This window comes from Pantherophis guttatus, chromosome 3, assembly GCF_059756535.1.
Source record: "Pantherophis guttatus breed Tessera chromosome 3, ASM5975653v1, whole genome shotgun sequence".
NCBI lineage: Eukaryota > Metazoa > Chordata > Lepidosauria > Squamata > Colubridae > Pantherophis > Pantherophis guttatus.
Genome location: NC_142065.1, coordinates 112,484,899 through 112,502,877, shown reverse-complemented (window position 1 = coordinate 112,502,877; position 17,979 = coordinate 112,484,899). Strand labels below are relative to the sequence as shown.

The following is a 17,979-nucleotide window of genomic DNA, read 5'->3' as shown; positions in this document are numbered from 1 at the left end:
GGAGAGAGTTCCTGAGAGCCATAGTATCCACCCAGGGCCTCAGTTTGGCATTTCATCTGAGGACAAATGGAACATCAGAATGAGAAAACGCCATGGTAGAGCAGTACCTGAGGTGCTATGTGGACTATCAGCAGTCCAACTGGTCAGACCTGCTGCCTTTCTCAGAGGTGGCTTACAATAACGCGGTGCATAGCAGCACCGGCCTGACCCCATTTCAGATTACCAGTGACATGGAGTTTGTCTCCATGCCAGAGCTACCCACAGAGCCGCCATCATCCATGTCCCTGAACGACTGGATGAAGTCCCTGAAGCAGGGGTGGGAAAATACCAAACGAGCCTTGGTGGAAGCGGTGAGGACCTATAAAGCGCAAGCTGACAAGCATCACTCCCCCCCAGCCTCCTTTCTGAGCTGGCAACAAAGTGTATCTGTCAATGAAGTACTTGAGGTTGAAATTGCCAAGTAGGAAGCTAGGACCTAAGTTCTTGGAGCCATTTCCAATTGTGAAAGTAATAAACCCTGTAACCGTTCAGCTTAGCCTCCCATGCTTGCTAGGGAAAGTGCATCCAGTTTTTCATAGCAGCTTGTTAAAGACAGCGGTAGGTTCCCAACTAAGGCCAGTTGACCAGGCAGCCTATGGTAGTGCAGGGGGATATCCACTATGAGCTGAAGAAGATTCTGGATTTGCGCCTGCATCGAGCTAAACTACAGTACTTAGTCTCACCAGCACCTGGAGGGGCATGGATGGGAGGCATCCAGGATGGAGAGAGAGACCTGATTGGGGCATGTGAAGGTTGTGTGTGATGGGGGGAAGAACTTGGATTTTGAACTGGGTGGAGAAAACCCGGGAAACTTCAGATTTGGGTTTTCACCAGCTGTGCCAATATGACATGCCTAATAAATCTATACTTTGAGGAACCCTGTCTTGGAATCTTGATTTCATATGGGCTGTTACTTGGAACCCTGACACACAGGTTGTTAAGTGAACCTGTGTAAGGAGTGTGGGGTGCCTCAGGGCATGTGGGAGGCTCCAATCAGGAGCTGAAAATTCTCCCTGCTGGAATCAAAGCAGAATTTTTAGCACCTGAGTCAAAAGATACTAACACATCGCTTCCACTAGGCATCCCAAAGCCTCCCCCACCTACCTGAGGCATTATAGGTAGTTTTCGACTTAAAACTACAATTAAACCCAAAATTTATATTAAGTGAGACATTTGTTAAGTGAGTTTTGCCCCATTTCACAACCTTTCTTGCCACAGTTGTTAAGTGAAACATTGCAGTTATTAAGTTAGTAACAAGGTTGTTTGGTGAATCTAAATTCTCCATTGATTTTGTTTATCAAAAGGTTGCAAAATGTAATCACATGACCTTGGGACACAGCAATGGTCATAAGTATGAACCACTTGAAAGCATCTGGATTTTGATCACATGATCATGGGATGCCTCAAAGGTTGTAAGTGTGAAAAATGGTCATAAGTCACTTTTTTCAGTGCCGTTGTAACTTTGAACGGTCACTAAATGAACTGTTGTAAGTTGAGGACAACCTATACATGCTGTATACCTTACTGTGCTGACTTCTCTACTCTCCACTCAGCTTCTCTGGTCTCTAGGGACTGGCTGAAACAATTCAGAGTTCAGCTCCCCTCCATGCACAGAAGGAACTCCTTTGGTGGCCTGCAGGAACAGAGCCAAAATTGTCATGATTGTGAGACATCATATGACCACATCAGACCTGTCAGTTTCACAGCATTAAGCAAATCACCCATTTTTGTTAAATGAGATATCATATGATCGCAACTTGCAATTTTACTGCTAGCTTCTCTACTGACTGCAGTTCTGAAGAAGTTTCTTGAATAAGAGGTGAAACATTTTCAAAGGAAAAAAAACAAGAAAATTCAGTTGCCTTTTGAAAAAGCACCTTTGGGGAATCATGATCTGGATCAGGGGTATCAAACTCTATTTCATTGAGAGCTGCATCATTGTGTTTGGCCTCGGGGGGCTGGGGGGGTCATGGGAAGGGTGGGCATGGCCAGCTCAACATCATTCATGTTGCTACCAGATCGCCGATTTCACATGTGTTCCAAAGTACCTTTTTCCCTTTAAGACCAAATTAGAGTCCTACGTTTCTGGCAAATAAGTAATGAAGAAAAAAATTGGCAACAATTAGAAATAGCACTATATGTATAACATGTATCTTACTTTTCAAGAGATAGCCAAGATGGTCAATATAAAGTAATATCCAAAATACAATCTTCAGAAAATGTCAACATGGCATTACATACATGACTGTGAACAAATATCGTTTAGCTAAAAAAAGATACAACCAGCATACCAATCAAGCAAGCTATACCACAATCAAGCTATAATCTTAATATATTAGAAAAAGGCAACCTATTTAAAGCCAATTATTGCTAAATTCAAATTTTCTTCTGCAACCTTTTCACTTGAGAGAAAAGAAATAGCTTTAAAACTTAAGAGAAAAATGTTAGTTGCATGAGTAATATATGAGCTCAAATGTATCTTTTATTTACAAGGGATTTGGACTGTCCAAATGTCCTGTCTTTCTGCAATCTTTGCAGAAGTCTACAGTCTGTGATTTTCCCATTAAATCCCAATACAAAACATCATGAAGAATCAGCTCTCACAGAAAAGTTTTCAGATCAAGAATTAGGAGCAGCCACTGAGACTACAGAGTGATACTGAAAAGAATATTGTACTTTCTCCTACATAGCAACCATAACCAAATTCAAAAATATCACAAAAAGAAATTTGGAGAGACCAGTTGGTATCACAGCAGGATGGATATGGGATAACAGAGCTCCATGGGGGTTTTGCGAAACCCAGCCAATACCTGCTTGCCAGGAGACCCTACGGGGCCAAAGCCACCCTAGAGGAGTGGTGAAGAAAGGAGGGATGCTTTGCAGATCACAGGGAAACAGCAATTTCCTTGTTTCATCCAAAGAAAACCCTCCTGATCGGCAGCAGAGACAATGGCCATTTTTGGCAAGACCGAAGCTGTGACAACTGGGATAAGAAGAATATGTGCTGGAGCGAGTTGTGGGCAATGGACTGAAACTGGGTGAGATAACTTTAAACTTTTATATTAGAGACTTAAACCCAAATAAAAGCACTCTAAAAAAAAGATTCTCCAAAACATTAAGAAAGCGGAAATTTATTACGTGGAGAAAGATTACAGACCTAAAAGTGAAACAAACTATTAAGGGAAGATTATGAAACTTTAAAATAAAGAAAGACTGGACTGGGACTGTTAGGAGTGTGAAAATGGATTTAATTTGTGGATAATAATATTTGATTATTGGAAGAATTCGTCTAAAGAAAGGAATTTCGCTTTTCCTTCCCCCTCCCCCCGAGTTTTATGGAATTTTATGGTGTTTAAAGCTGGATTTTAGAGTGGGGTGCCATCTACTGGTCAAAGAAGATATGATATTACTGTTTTATGGGAATAACCTTTGAGGAAAAATTACTTGAGATAAATACATGAATAACAAAGGAAATAGTGAAAGACAAACACCTGGAAGGCTTTTTTATTTTGGTTCCACATCAACTGGAGTTTTGGCTGCCTGGAAGTATTAGGGAGCCATTTGAAGATTTTTAAGACAAGGTGGATTACAATTAACAAGAAACATCTTTGAAACTGCATATCTGACTTTGTGGATTAAAGGAATTTGGGGAAATTTGGCTAAGACTAAGAAGAAAGAAGAAAAATTGAATATGACTTAACATTTGGAAAAATCAGAGGGTACAAATTGGATAATTTTAAGGACTATAAATTTAGGGCAGTTTGAGGAACAGTTCCAGGATCATGTAAATTTTATTAATACTGGTGGTGTCAGGCTCATGATGCTTGCTTGCTTTCACCTGCCATTATAATGGGAGGGGGGAGGTATTGTAGGTATTTAGGAGGGGGGGAAGTGAGCTGGTGGAGATGTCTCAGAAAAGGGAGGAAAATTCCCACTGTTTTTTTAGCAGCTGCGGAGAGAGCTGATAACTGTCAAGGTCAACCGTCCCGGCATACCAGATAGATGGGGCCGCCTAAAGAAATACCCATGACACCTTGACGAGATGTGGATTAGACATCCAATCTGGGACTGTAGGGGGAGGGATTTGGGGGATGCTTTCAATATGTAATTTTCGCGCCTATTGGCTCAGACTTTGCTTTTCTTTCACTGCATTCAGTTCATACTCAGTAAAAGTATCTTTCTCTACAAACATGGAGTCGGGGGTTTTCTTTCTTGAGTTTTGAATGGAGGCAAGCCTGACATTAAGCAAAGTCTGCTTTAACAGCCATCCCGGAGAAAACTCTACCATGGGGGCTGAGCCAAGAATGTCTGATCAAGACAGTGTTCCAAGAGGACATGGGAGCCACTGGGTCCACCCCTCCCTTATCCAGGTGAGGTGGGGAGGTTTCGGACTGGATGTCAGAGTTACAGCTTGAAGAAAAGCCAGCCAGAGCTAAGTGGTTGCTGGGCATGGGGAGGATGGATCCTTCAGAGGAAATCCCCTCAGGGTTGATAGTTACCAGACGCCAGCAGGGAGAGGCAGCTTGGCAGGAAGAGGACAGAGAAGATCTCCTGCTGACTCAAGCCATGCAACTCCTGAAAGAGGCCTTTGAGAGTTGGAAAGCCCATGAAAAGTATGCATTGCTGACCTGGAGGGAGACTGAATGCACGCGGGGGGGGGGGAAGCAGAGGCTTCAGTGAGCGCAGAAGAGATTCCCAGGATTCAGCCAGAGAGCGCAAGCTGCTGGGGCTCAAGCTGTGGCTGCAGCCCAGGGCCCCCCTGTGAAGGGGGCAGGAACCAGGAGGCGTCAAATTCCAAAGGTTCCTCTGCTTAATGTAAAATACGAAGGAGACCCCAAGGGTTTGGGATTCTTCCTATCCCAAGTGTAGAATCACATGAAGGAGTATGGAGAGGATTTCCCATCGGAAGCCGCCCATGTGAGATGTGTCACTATGGCCCTGGAGGGGACGGCTGCTGACTGGTGGGTGGGCCTCCATGATGAGAATTCTCCCCTGCTGAGGAATTATGACCAGTTCATGGTGGAACTCAAGAGGGCGCTTTGAGGACTCCCTAGCTGAGCAGAAGACCAGAATCAGGATGAAGTCTATAAATCAAGGGCGCAGATCAGTGGCTGAATATACCCAGGTGTTTCGCAAGCTGGTGCACCACATGAGGGGGTGGTCCCAGGAGGCCCTGATGGAATGTTATAAGGGTGGCCTAAATGAGGATGTCTACAAGAGTTGCTGCTTCTGTGGGGGCCCTCGAGACCTGCAATGCTGGTACATGATGGCAGCCAACGTGGAAATTGACCTGATCAGGGATCGCTTCCGGGGGGGGGGCAAGTTTGGAACAAGCCTTCCCTTGCCTCACAGAAAGAAGGCCCTAGAGTGATGGCTAACCTTTTTGCCATCGGGTGCCAGGAGAGGGGGGGCGAAGGTTTGCGTGCACACGTGCCCACACCCATAAGTCTATGCGCCCTGCCCTGCGCATGCGTGCGCAACCCCCTCCGCCCCCGCTCCTGGCATGTGATGGCCTGGTAGGCCCGTTTTTCTTTCTCACCTGGCTCCAGATCCTCTCTATGAATCTGGGAAGGGTGAAAACAGCCTCTCTAGGAGTCTCTGGAGACTGGGGACAGCAAAAATGTCACTTCCTATCCCACCGGGAGTTGGGAAATGGCCCTTTCAGGCCTCCGGAGGGCTTCCGAGGGAATGGGAAAGGCTGTTTTCACCCTCCCCAGACTCCTAGAGAGGCCCTGGAGCCAGGTGAGAAAGAAAAACGGGCCTTCCCCACCCCACCCCCAGGCCGTCCAGAGGCAGGAAACAGCCTGTTTCCCTACTTCTGGTGGGCCCAGAAGGCCTGAAAATCAGCTGGCCAGCACGCGCATGCACGCCAGAGCTAAGCTGATGTGCCCACTGATATGGCTACGTGTGCCACCTGTGGTACACGTACCATAGGTTCGCCATCACGGCCCTAGAGTGTCCAAAGGGGGGTCAGCAATGAAACCAAAATCCACAGCCTGCTTCCAATGTGGGAAGGAGGGCCACCGGGCTGCTGATTGTTTCTCCAAACTTGGTTCCAAGCTGACCCCTGCTGGTGGGAAGAAAGCTGACAAGCTTCCAGCAAAGAATCGTGAGACAGCCCTGAAGGGGGTGGAAGTAATTGAGTTCGCTTCCCCAGGCCTGGGGGAGTTAGGAACTCTGACCACCGCAGATGACAGCGATACCAAAACTGATTCTGATGATGATGGGTGTTGGTCCTACCTGATACACCTGATACGCTTGAACGAGACTCCATGCATGGGTATCACTCTGTCTTCTGGCTCTAAGGACTGAGTTCAATCTTAAAGAGACACCCTCCTTTGCACATGGTCCCAGATTCAATGATGTCCCATGAGGTTCCAGGATACTGCACCTGTAATGACACCCTTAGAACACACCTCCAAGACCAGACCCTGTATTAGGGTGGGGCTGGAGTCTCTCGTTCCAGCCGAAAAAGAGTGTATCAGGTAGGACCAACACCCATTTTCCAGCTAGGAACTCAAGACTCCAGGCATGGGACTTACCAAAGCCTACAGTCCTTAAGGGTGGGAAGTAGACTGATCTTCCACTCCGGGCATCTCCACTACACGCTGTAGAACTCTCCAACCAAATGCTACCTCCGCCGAGGCATAAGCATCAATTCTATAATGTCTGATGAACAGCGAAGGCGTTGACCACGTTGCCGCTCTGCAGATTTCTTCAACTGATGCTCTAGTAGCCCAGGCTGTGCTGGTAGCCACACTGCGAGTTGAATGAGCGGTTATACCCCTGGGCCGAGGCAGCGATTGAGCTTCATAAGCCCTGGCAATGGTAGCTCTGATCAGTCTGCCCACCGCTGAAATCGTGAGCTTCATCCCCATAGTTGATGGCAAGAAGGACACAAATAAGGCCTCCGAAATGACCTTGTCCTCTTAATATAAATCTTAAATGCCCGTCTGAAGTCCAGCTTATGCCAGAGCTTTTCGCTAGGATGAGATGGATTCGGGCAAAAATCCGGAAATACTAACTCTTGTGCCCGATGAAACCAACAATTAATTTTAGTCATGAAGGCCAGATCTAAATGTAAAACAACTCTATCCGCATGAAAGATACACAAGTCTTCCCTCACAGAAAGGGCCGCTAGCTCCGAAATGATGTAATGGCCACAAAGAACAGAGTCTTATATGTTAAGAAACTGAGGTGAACCTGTCTAAGTGGTTCAAAGGGTGCAGAAGATTTATTTATTTTATTTATTTGTTTAAATTTCTATACCGCCCTTCTCCAATGTAGGACTCAGGGCGGTGAACAGCCAAAGTAAAAACAAGACATACATACAAACATACAAAGTCTAAAAACTGTTTAAAATAATTAAATAATTTTGGCCGTGATTAAAACATTCCAATTTAAAATCCATTTAAAATTTGACTCAAGCCAGCCCAGCTAGTTGGAATAAATGGGTTTTCAGGGCCCGACGAAAAATCCGGAGGTCTGTTATTGTACGTAGCTCTGGGGGGAGGTTGTTCCAGAGGGCGGGCGCCGCCACAGAGAAGGCTCTCCCCCTGGGGGTCGCCAGCCGACATTGTCTGGCGGACGGCACCCTGAGGAGGCCCACTCTGTGGGAGCGTACTGGCCGGTGGGAGGCTATTGGTGGCAGAAGGCGGTCTCGTAAGTACCCCGGCCCTAAGCCATGGAGCGCTTTAAAGGTGGTCACCAACACCTTGAAGCGCACCCGGAAGACCACCGGAAGCCAGTGCAGCTCGCGCAGGAGAGGTGTCACGTGGGAGCGCCTCGTCGCCCCCAAAATCCCCCGCGCGGCCGCATTCTGGACCAGCTGGAGCCTCCGGGTGCACCCCAGGGGGAGCCCCATGTAGAGAGCATTGCAGTAGTCCAGGCGGGAAGTGACGAGTGCCTGAGTGACTGTGCGTAGGGAGTCCCGATCTAGAAAGGGGCGCAACTGGCGTATCAGGCGAACCTGATAAAAAGCCCCCCTGGCCACGGCCGCCAAATGATCTTCTAACGACAGCCGTGCGTCCAGGAGGACGCCCAAGTTACGAGCCCTCTCCGTGGGGGCGAGTGATTCGCCTCCAATAGCCAGCCATGGCGTCAGCTGGCTATATCGGGACGCCGGAAGCCACAGCCACTCGGTCTTGGAGGGGTTGAGCTGGAGCCTGTTTCTCCCCATCCAGGCCCGCACGGCCTCCAGGCACTGGGACATCACTTTAAGGGCATCATTGGGGTGGCCTGGGGTGGAGATGTACAGCTGGGTGTCATCAGCGTACTGATGGAACTCCACCCCGAAGCCACGGATGATCTCACCCAGCGGCTTTACATAAATGTTGAACAGAAGGGGCGAGAGGACCGACCCTTGTGGCACCCCACAAGCAAGGTGCCTCGGGGTCGACCGCTGCCCCCCTGTCAACACAGATTGCGACCGGTCAGAGAGGTAGGAGGAGAACCACCGCAAAACGGTGCCTCCCACCCCCAACCCCGCCAACCGGTGCAACATGATACCATGGTCGATGGTATCAAAAGCCGCTGAGAGGTCTAACAGGACCAGGATAGAGGAGCAACCCCTATCCCGGGCCCTCCAGAGATCATCCACCAATGCGACCAATGCCGTTTCCGTGCTGTGCCCAGGCCGGAAGCCGGACTGGAGCGGGTCTAGATAGACAGCTTCATCCAGGTACCGGGGAAGCTGTTGCGCCACCACACTCTCAACAACCTTCGCAATGAAGCGAAGGTTGGAGACTGGACGATAGTTAGCCAAAACAGCCGGATCCAGAGAAGGCTTCTTGAGGAGGGGCCTCACCACCGCTTCTTTCAAAGCGGCCGGCAGGACCCCCTCACTCAAAGAAGCGTTAACAATCTTCTGGAGCCAGCCTCGTGTCACCTCCCGGGAAGCCAGTACCAACCAGGAGGGACACGGGTCCAATAAACATGTGGTCGCGTTCAGCCGTCCCAGGACCCTGTCCATGTCCTCGGGAGCCACAGGATCAAACTCCCCCCAGATAACACTCTCAAGACCTGCCTCAGTCATCCCGTCTGGACATACCCAGTCAGAGGCCAGCCCTTCCCGAATCTGAGCGATTTTGTCATACAGATACTGCACAAAATCCTCAGCTCGACCCTGCAAGGGGTCATCCCGCACTTCCAGATGGAGGAGGGAGCGGGTCACCCTAAACAGGGCGGCCGGGCGATTATCTGATGACGCGATAAGAGCGGCAAAATAGCTAGTTTTCGCCGCTTTTATCGCCACTAGGTAGGTCTTAATATGAGACCTCACCAGTGTTCGGTCAGGTTCGGAGCGGCTGGTCCTCCAACTACTCTCCAGGCGTCTTTTCCGGCGCTTCATCTCCCTAAGCTCCTCGGAGAACCAAGGAGCTAGGTGAGTTCGGTGCCGGGTCAGAGGCCGCAAAGGCACGACTCGGTCCAAGGCCCCGGCAGCCGCACTATCCCAGGCGGCCACCAGGTCTTCAGCCGAGTCATGAGCCAGAATCTCAGGAAATGGCCCAAGCTCCATCTGGAACCTATCAGGGTCCATCAGGCGCCTGGGGCGGAACCACCTGGTCGGTCCCGCCTCCCTGCGGCAGGGTGCAGCGGTTAGAAAGTCCAGTCGAAGGAGCGAGTGGTCAGACCATGACAAGGGTTCGATGGCTATATCCCCTATATCAAGGCCACTCAACCACTGACCAGAGACAAAAACTAGATCCAGAGTGTGTCCTCCTGTGTGAGTGGGGTCATGAATTAACTGAGTAAGGTCCATGGCCGTCATGGAAGCCATGAACTCTCGAGCCACCTCAGACGTTTCACCGATAGATGGCAGGTTGAAATCCCCCATGATGGCAATTCTGGGGGTGCCCACCGCCACCTCGGCTATAACGTTAAGGAGCTCGGGCAGGGCCGTTGCCACGTGGCAGGGAGCCAGGTACGTGACCAACAGGCCCATCTGTACTCCACGACCCCACTTCACAAAGAGGGACTCACATCCGGCTATCTGTGGAACAGTGGTCTCCCTTGGATCCAGACCTTCCTTTATAATAACCGCCACCCCCCCGCCCCTGCCCTGAGCCCTCGGCTGATGAAATGCACGGAAGCCTGGTGGGCATATATCCACGAGGGGCACTCCCCCCTCCTGGCCCAACCAGGTCTCCGTAATACCCGCCAGGTCCGCCTCCCCCTCCTGAATAAGATCGTGAATGAGGGGGGCTTTATTAACAACGGACCTGGCGTTGCACAACATCAGCCGGAGGCTCTGGCCCTGAGAATCTGGACAACCTGGGGAACAAGAAAAGCATTGGGGACCGGAATGCGCAATCGCTCTAAGATAGCGAGTGCGCATTCCCCGCACATGATGTGGTCCCCAGCTTCCGCCATATCTGCCCCTCCCACTCACTGTGCTGATGGAACAGCCCTCTTCAAATCGAACTCCAACCCCCTCCCCGACCTCCGGTTCTACGTCCCTAATGTCGCAGCCCTTCGCTAAGGCTGGTCTTGAACCCGGTGGATTTCCCCCAGAACCCACCCTAATCCCCCCCGAACCCCTTAAAATTTTTGTTAAAAACTCACTAAAAAACCCACTTAAAAAACCCCTCAAACTCTTCTTAGCCGCATGCCATCTCTCGGGGCTCCAACGCCCGTCATCAAGATAGGCCCTCGATAACGAAGAGGGCCAGACCTGCGAGAGGGGGGAGTCTCGCAGGGCACGAAGGTCATTCACCGAGTACATCAAACATCAAAGGGAGGTGATAGTCCATGGCCAATAACCAGGGGCCAATTTGATGTTATCACAGTCAGAAGGAGTGAAATGCCAGGCTTCAATAGAGTTCCAGTGGAGCATGTGAGACCTCAGTGCCCTCTCACGGCAATGGCGGGAGTAAAATGCTGTTTCGGTCCGGCAAAGGGTGACCCAGCCCTCCTCTCACGGGGGCTGGTCAACCACGATCGTCCAAAAAGCCGGAGATGAGACAGCCGCTATAGACCCACTCCACCAAGACTTGAATCCCCAGATGTAAACCTCCATTCAACGGAGGGGAAGAATGGGGTCAGGTCAGTCCACATAATCCAGACAGGCTCAGACAGCGGAGATCATAATCGTCATTACCTCCGGGGAGGTCAAGATGGCATCTAGACCCAGAGATGATTGTTCAGCAGGCATACACGGCATGGCATCACCACATTCAGGGGGATGGGGGTGAAAAAGGAGAGCAAAGGCAACAAATGCCATAGGGGGGAAACCCCTCAGTCATAGTCCAGCTCTCCCCAACCCCTCCCGGATCTTTCTTGGGACCATGCTGCTTGCCTCGTCCAGCCTCGCCCAGCCTCCATAAATCCTCATGGAGGCCTCTGGGATGACCAAGGGGCCGGATAACGCCCCACGGTCGCCCAGGAGCTCCAACAAAGCAGGCCAGCAACTGCCAACCTCTCCGACGCTCCCACGCTCCAAACTGTGGCAGCTTCTTCCCTGACCCGGCAGCCGCCATTTCCACGCCGCCAGCACCGCCGCCGCCGCCGCCGCCAGCCTCCCCGCCCTCACCTCGCCCCCCCCTCCGCCCCTAATACATGTCCAGGGCAGATTGGGCTGGCGAGGATCCCGGCGGGGGTGCTGCACCGCCACCACCGCCGCGGCGCTGACGCCGTCATCCTGGCTCTGCTATCTTCGCCAGGAGAGTCTGCTGCCGCCCCTCCTCCTTCGGGCCGCTCTCGCCGTCCTACGGTCTCCGCGAGCCTCAAGGACACTCGCAGAAGCCGGAGACCCCTCAACGGAGAGCCCCAACACTCCTCCAGCTGGGCCAGGGCTGCAACGATCGAAATTCAGCCCTCCAAAGGCCCCCTGGAGCCATAATCGCCCCCCAGGATCACCGGGATCACAGGCAAGTCGCCATCTTGCGCATGCGCAGAAGAGAATCTAAGAGAAGATAAGGCCTGTAACACTTTCTGCAGATCCCAGGTGGGATACTACCACCAGTCTCAAGTTAGTAGCCCCCCTGAGGAATATCCTTACATCGGGATGTTGTGCCACTGAAATTCTCCTCCCACACGATAACACAGAAGCTAAAGCAGCCACTTGCCTATGAAGGGTTGCTGGTGCTAACCCCTTCTCCAAACCTGCTTGCAGAAACTCCAGAAGCTGCTGCACTGTGGCCTTGGTCGCGTGAATCCTCCACCCCGAGCACCACAAACTGAATGTTTGCCAGGTGAAATTATAAGTGCACACCGTAGACGGGTACCTGGCAGCCTGCATAGTCTCAATCACGCTAGCGGAGAAATTTTGCCCCTCAAGCAATCGCTGCTCAACCTCCACACGGTTAAGTGAAGCCATTGCGGGTCTGGGTGACAAATGGGCCCTTGAGAGAGGAAGACCCTGTTGGGTGGAATCTTCCAGGGCCGTGCGACCGACAGGTCCACCAGATCCGCAAACCACAGACGCCTGGCCAATGAGGACCCCACCAGGATGAGGTCTGCTCTGAAATATAGAATCTGACTGATAACCTTCGGAAGCAGTGCCAGCGGAGGGAAGGCATATAACAGGCCCTTGGGCCAAGGGCAATGGAAAGCGTCTACTCCCTCTGCCCACTGACATGGAAATTGAGTGAAAAACCGGGGTAACTGGGCATTCGTCTGTGAGGCGAAGAGGTCGATGATAGGCTGGCCAAAGCGTTTCACAATTTCCTAGAATAATGCCGGATCCAGGCGCCACTCTGACTGATCTAAGGCTTCCCTGCTTAGCCAATCCGCCCAAGTATTGTTCTGTCCTGCCAAATGTTCCGCTTTGATGGACTTCAAATTGTGCTCCGCCTAACGACAGAGTCTCCCTGTCTCCTTCATGAGAGTCTGGGATCGTGTACCCCCCTGTCTGTTTATGTGGGCTTTTACTGTAATGTTGTCTGTCATAAGGAGCACATGGCAGTTCAAGAGGTAGGGCTTGAATTGCCTGAGTGCCAAGCGGGCCGCTCTCGGCTCTAGCCAATTGATGCACTTCCGTGACTCCACCCGTGACCAAATACCCTACACCATCTGATGCTGGCAATGAGCCCCCCATCCTACTAAACTGGCATGTTATCACTGTGACCCTCTCCTGTACTAGGAAGTAATATCCCTGTGACATCCGTCCGGACATCCACCAGCTCAGAGATGCTCTGACCATCCCCGGGATCCTGACTTTGGTCCGCGATGTTGCTCTTCCCGACTTCTGGAATGGTAACATGAACCATTGCAGAGGTCTGGCGTAAAACCTCGCCCAAGGAACTATCTCTATGCATGAAATCATCTTGCCTAACAGGGTGGAGAGCTGTGCTAAGTTCACTCTGGGTGCAGCAAGCACCCATTTGATCAGACTCCTGATGTCTTCCAACCTGTCCAGAGACAGGAACACCTGGCACTGAATGGTGTCTATAACCACCCCTAGGTGAATGAGGCGGTTTGTCGGGTGAAAATGGTTCTTCTCTACATTTATGGAGAAACCGTGAGCCTGCAGACATTGGATCGTGGTGTTCAGATCTGACTCCGCCCGAGCTAGAGATGTTGACTGTACCAAAATGTCATCCAGGTAAGCCTGAATATAAATCGGCTTGGACCTGAGTACCTCCCCCAATGCCACCAGGATCTTTGTGAAGACCCTGGGAGTAGAGGCTAGGCCAAACGGAAGAGCTCGGTACTGGAGATGTCTGCTGTCATAATAAAACCTCAGGTACTGTCTCTAATCCCGATGAATCGGGATGTGCAATACGCTTCTGTGAGGTTGATGGAGGTCAAGAAGTCCCCCCTCCGAACATTTGCCAAAATTGACCGGAGGGAGTGCATCTTGAACCTCCAATACCTCAAAAACTTGTTTAGGCCCTTCAGGTTTAGAATTAGTTGTAGTTCGCCCGAGGTTTTCTGTATGACAAATAGCACTGAATAATATCTGGTCCCCTGTTCTGATAAGGGGATGCGCTCCATTGCCGCTATGTCTATCAGATGCTGGATGGCTGTTTCCATAAACCTTCTCTTTGTTACGTCTTTTGACTTTGGGCAACGAACAAAAACCCTTGGGGGAACCGCAAGAAATTATAGAGCTAGACCTGAAGTGATTGTCTTCCTTACCCATTCGTCTGTGGATTTCTCCCACTGGTCTGCAAAAAGGCCGAGCCAGCTACCAATGGGAGCTTCGTGCCTCCAGTCAACAGGTTCTGCGAAAGGAACGCGAGTTCCCTCCGCAAAAGGAACATTTGGACTGACCTGCTCTGCTCCTATCTGTTTGTCCCATCCCTGACTGATGGAACTGCCCCAATTGACTGCCCTGGCCCTGGTAAAACCGTCTCTGATCTTTATAGAAACCTGTTCCCCCATAGGGATGAAAATAAGATTTTCGATCCTGCGAAGCAGGTCGAGTGTCCGCCTTTCGTGATAAAGCTGGAAGAACCTTCTTCCTGTCCTTTGGTTCAGATAAAAGGGGATTTAAGGCTGACCCAAATAACTTGAACCCCCGAAATGGAACAGAGGTCAAGCGCCATCTACGCTTGGGATCCGCCTGCCAATTTCTTAACCATAAGAGCCTCCTAGCCATCACAGTAGATGCGATGGCTCATGCTCCAAATTTAGCTGAATTTAGAGTGGCATCAGCTGTATACTCCGCTGCTGCCACTATCTTATTGAAATCCTGATGAGCTCTTGAGGTCTGAAACTGGCACCCTATCCTGCATTTGCTTAAGCCACAACAGTGATGCCCTGAAGAAAGATGCTGCCGTGCTACTTTGATTCCCCAGGCCACCGCCTGGTGAGCCCTCTTAAGAGCCTGTTCTAACTTACAGTCATCAGGTTTCAGTACCTCTTCTGGCTCTGCCAAGGTGGCTGAAGAAGAAGACAATGCTACCACCGGTTCATCCACCTCTGGAATATTCAGGAGGTCTGTGAGAATGGGTGTGGTGTTATAGAATCTCCTCTCATAAGAAGAGGAATTAGCATAGGTTCCAGGTGACTCCCACTGTTTCTTAATCATGTCTATAAACAATTGGGGAGCCCGAATAATATCTGTCTCTGTGACTGGCTCTGAAAACAGTAAATCTGCTGGATCTTGCTCTGATTTAACCCCAGTCTCTTCCGAAGTACCCTGCTTCATGGTGACCTTAGCCTTCATTAGTAAAGCCTTAAAAAGGTGAGTAGTAAAGCCTTAAAAACAAACCCTTGAATACAGGCTGGTCCGGTAACAGACCTTCTTCCTCAGATAATTCCTGATCCCATTGATCAGTAGCTCCTTGTAATGAGCCCTCTGACTCTGAAGAAGAAACAGAGGCCTCAGATTCCAATTCTGACTGTGGCCTGGCTGGTCTCAACTCAGCAGAGCTCTGGGTCTGAACCACCTCCACATTCCTCTGCTGTGATTTTTTGGACCTTGTTTGACCAGCTGCTAAGCTCCGCTGCACTGCCTCAGCAATCCATTGCTGGACTATCGCTGGCATTTTTGCTACCGTACCAGCGCTTTGTCCCTCTGATTGAGGTGTCACTGAAGGCAAAGGAGATACACAACGTCTCCGTTCTTCTTCCTGCTCTCTTTCCAAAGGTGGGGGAGACAATTCCTAGACACTAACAAACTGGTAGATGGGCCTGGTTCCGCTAAGTCCGAACCAGAATCTTGAGCAGGCTGTGGATTATCTAAGTGCCTATGCTTTGTCGCTGCCTTTTGACCCTTTTCCACTTGTTGTTCTAAGGCATTATGTAAATGCTTTTCCGCCCTTTCCTGTGCTCTGAGCGAGTGAGAGCCATAGCCTTGGCCTTGATCTGTGCAGCTGCAGTATGACTGCCAGACTTAGACCCAGGGCCACTTGAATTGCTGCGGGTTGATCTTTTGGAAGAATCTTCACTTCTCTCCATAATGGAGCAAGAAAACAATACCTTAAATCAACATCCCACCAGTATTACGAGGAGCAATCACCAACTGAGGAATAGATGAAAAGGCCTCACTTGCTCAGATGAAAAAACAATTATTTGAGGCAAAAAGTAGATCAGAACTGGAACTGAACTATCTATTCAGCAATTTCCAAAGAGGGAAAAAGGCCTGGGCAGTCCAAAACCAGCTGCACTATGGTCCCCCCTTCCGATCAGCAATTTGTGACCGGGCCTCCTCTTCACCTCAGGGTGATAGGACCTGAGTCCAGGCTCCCCTTGTACCTCACTGAAGACTTAAGCTGCACTGGAGGGCCGAGAACCGAGCCCTATGGCAGCTGCTGCTCCGTGCCTTAAGAAAGGGGAAACAAAATGGCCGCTGTATCCGGTGACCTCCTCAGCAATATTTTGGCACCAAATTACACAAAAGTCCTCCAGGCGGTGCTTCCACCCCCCCTCCTTACTACGTACAGCCTCGGAGGGTGGGTGTTGAAGGCACAAGGCAACAATGTCCACTCTGCTGAAGTTCACTGCCTTGCTGGAGCCAACATGTGGCTCAGCGCTCCACAAAATGGCAGCCGTGTCACTGCGTTAAGTGTTTGCCAGCTGAGCTTCCATTCTAAGACTTATGGTAGTCTTCCAGAGAACTTATCTGTAGCAACTGAGATAAGACTGGTTTTGTGATTTCTGGACTACTGCGCATGTCTACATTTTTTCTTTTCTAACTTCCTGATTTATACTTCCTTTAGACTGCCGGTAAAATATAGTTAGCTAGTTTTTTACTTTTATAATAAAATGTTTCTTAGAATACATTTGGGTTTTCTTTCTTTGAAAGTATACAGCATGGAAAACAAGATTCATTTTCCTCTAATTACAGTTTTCCCAGGGGGGGAACGAGGCTGATTCACGCTTCAATAATGGTAGTAGAGGATGGTTCTACCGAGATTTGAACTCGGATCACTGGATTCAAATAGTGTAATAAATCAGACTCCTTTCTTCATGTTATAAGGGTACAAGCCCGATCTCAAAAACCTTCATATTTTTGGTTCATACGCTATGGTGAACATACCCTTAGCTCAAAGAAGGAAAGGAGGTCCAGCAGCAAAGAGGATGAGATTTATGGGTATTGATGATAACTCAAAGTGGAGCAAATTTATTGACTCCAAACATGTAATAGTGATTTCCCAATCAGCTAATTTTGAGGAAGATGCTGACTGGTCCAGGATTCACTCCAATGATCCTGGAGTTTATTTTCCTAGAGATGATGTTGCTGATGCCTCGCAGTCTGATGATCAAGATCTACAGGCAAATGTTCCAGCCACTAGTTCTTCTCAACCTGATGTTCCGTCTTCGCAAGTCACCGATGCTGACGCTAGCGACGATGGTGAAGACGAGGACGAAATGGAAGAAGAATAGACGGCTGTTCCGAGGCGTTCCAAGAGGGCCACAAAGGGGATCCCTCCACAGCGATATTTGTGGCAACTGACAAAAGCACCCTTGCCTTTGATTTGTACTGTTACACTTCCTCCTGATAAGTTCACACAAATCAAGCATCTTCCTGACTCAGAGCAAGAGAAGTGGTATGAGGCAATGCAGGCTGAAATGGACAGTCTAAAAAAACTTAAGGTGTTTACGCCTGCAAAACCTCCAGCAAACAAAAAAGTCATTGGCATTCGATGGGTCTACAGAATCAAGAAGAAGCCAAATGGTGAGTCATTGTACAAGGCCAGACTTGTAGCTCAGGGTTTCGCTCAACGTTATCCTGAGGACTACACAAATACCTACTCACTGACACTCCAGACTGAGAGTGTAAAAATTGCTTTAGCCACCGCCACTATTCTTGGTTTAGAAGCTTTTCAGTTCGATGTTGACACGGCTTATCTACATGCTGACCTAGATGAGGAGATCTACGTGAAAGGTCCTCCAGGATTCTGACAGCAAGAAGGGGATACCTGAAAGTATATCTACTTTCTTGTCATAGACTAAATAAGCATGCCAGCCGTAGACCAAACCATATCCTTTAATATTCAATATCTTTCCCTCCGTTAAATTTATCCAGTCTGTGATTGCTGAGAGGGCAGC

At 49.8% G+C, this 17,979-nt stretch overlaps 1 protein-coding gene across 1 annotated transcript in view; it reads right to left on the bottom strand.

The window, feature by feature from the left end:
- The window catches only part of LOC148114766 (uncharacterized), a 72,926-nt gene extending 56,975 nt beyond the window's left edge, over positions 1-15,951 (bottom strand). Inside the window, 2 exon segments of the mRNA XM_087891179.1 lie at positions 14,824-15,190; positions 15,192-15,951. Of these exon segments, the coding sequence (XP_087747305.1) occupies positions 14,824-15,190; positions 15,192-15,473 (649 nt within the window). The 5' untranslated portion in view covers positions 15,474-15,951.
- Positions 15,952-17,979: the final 2,028 nt, after the last annotated feature.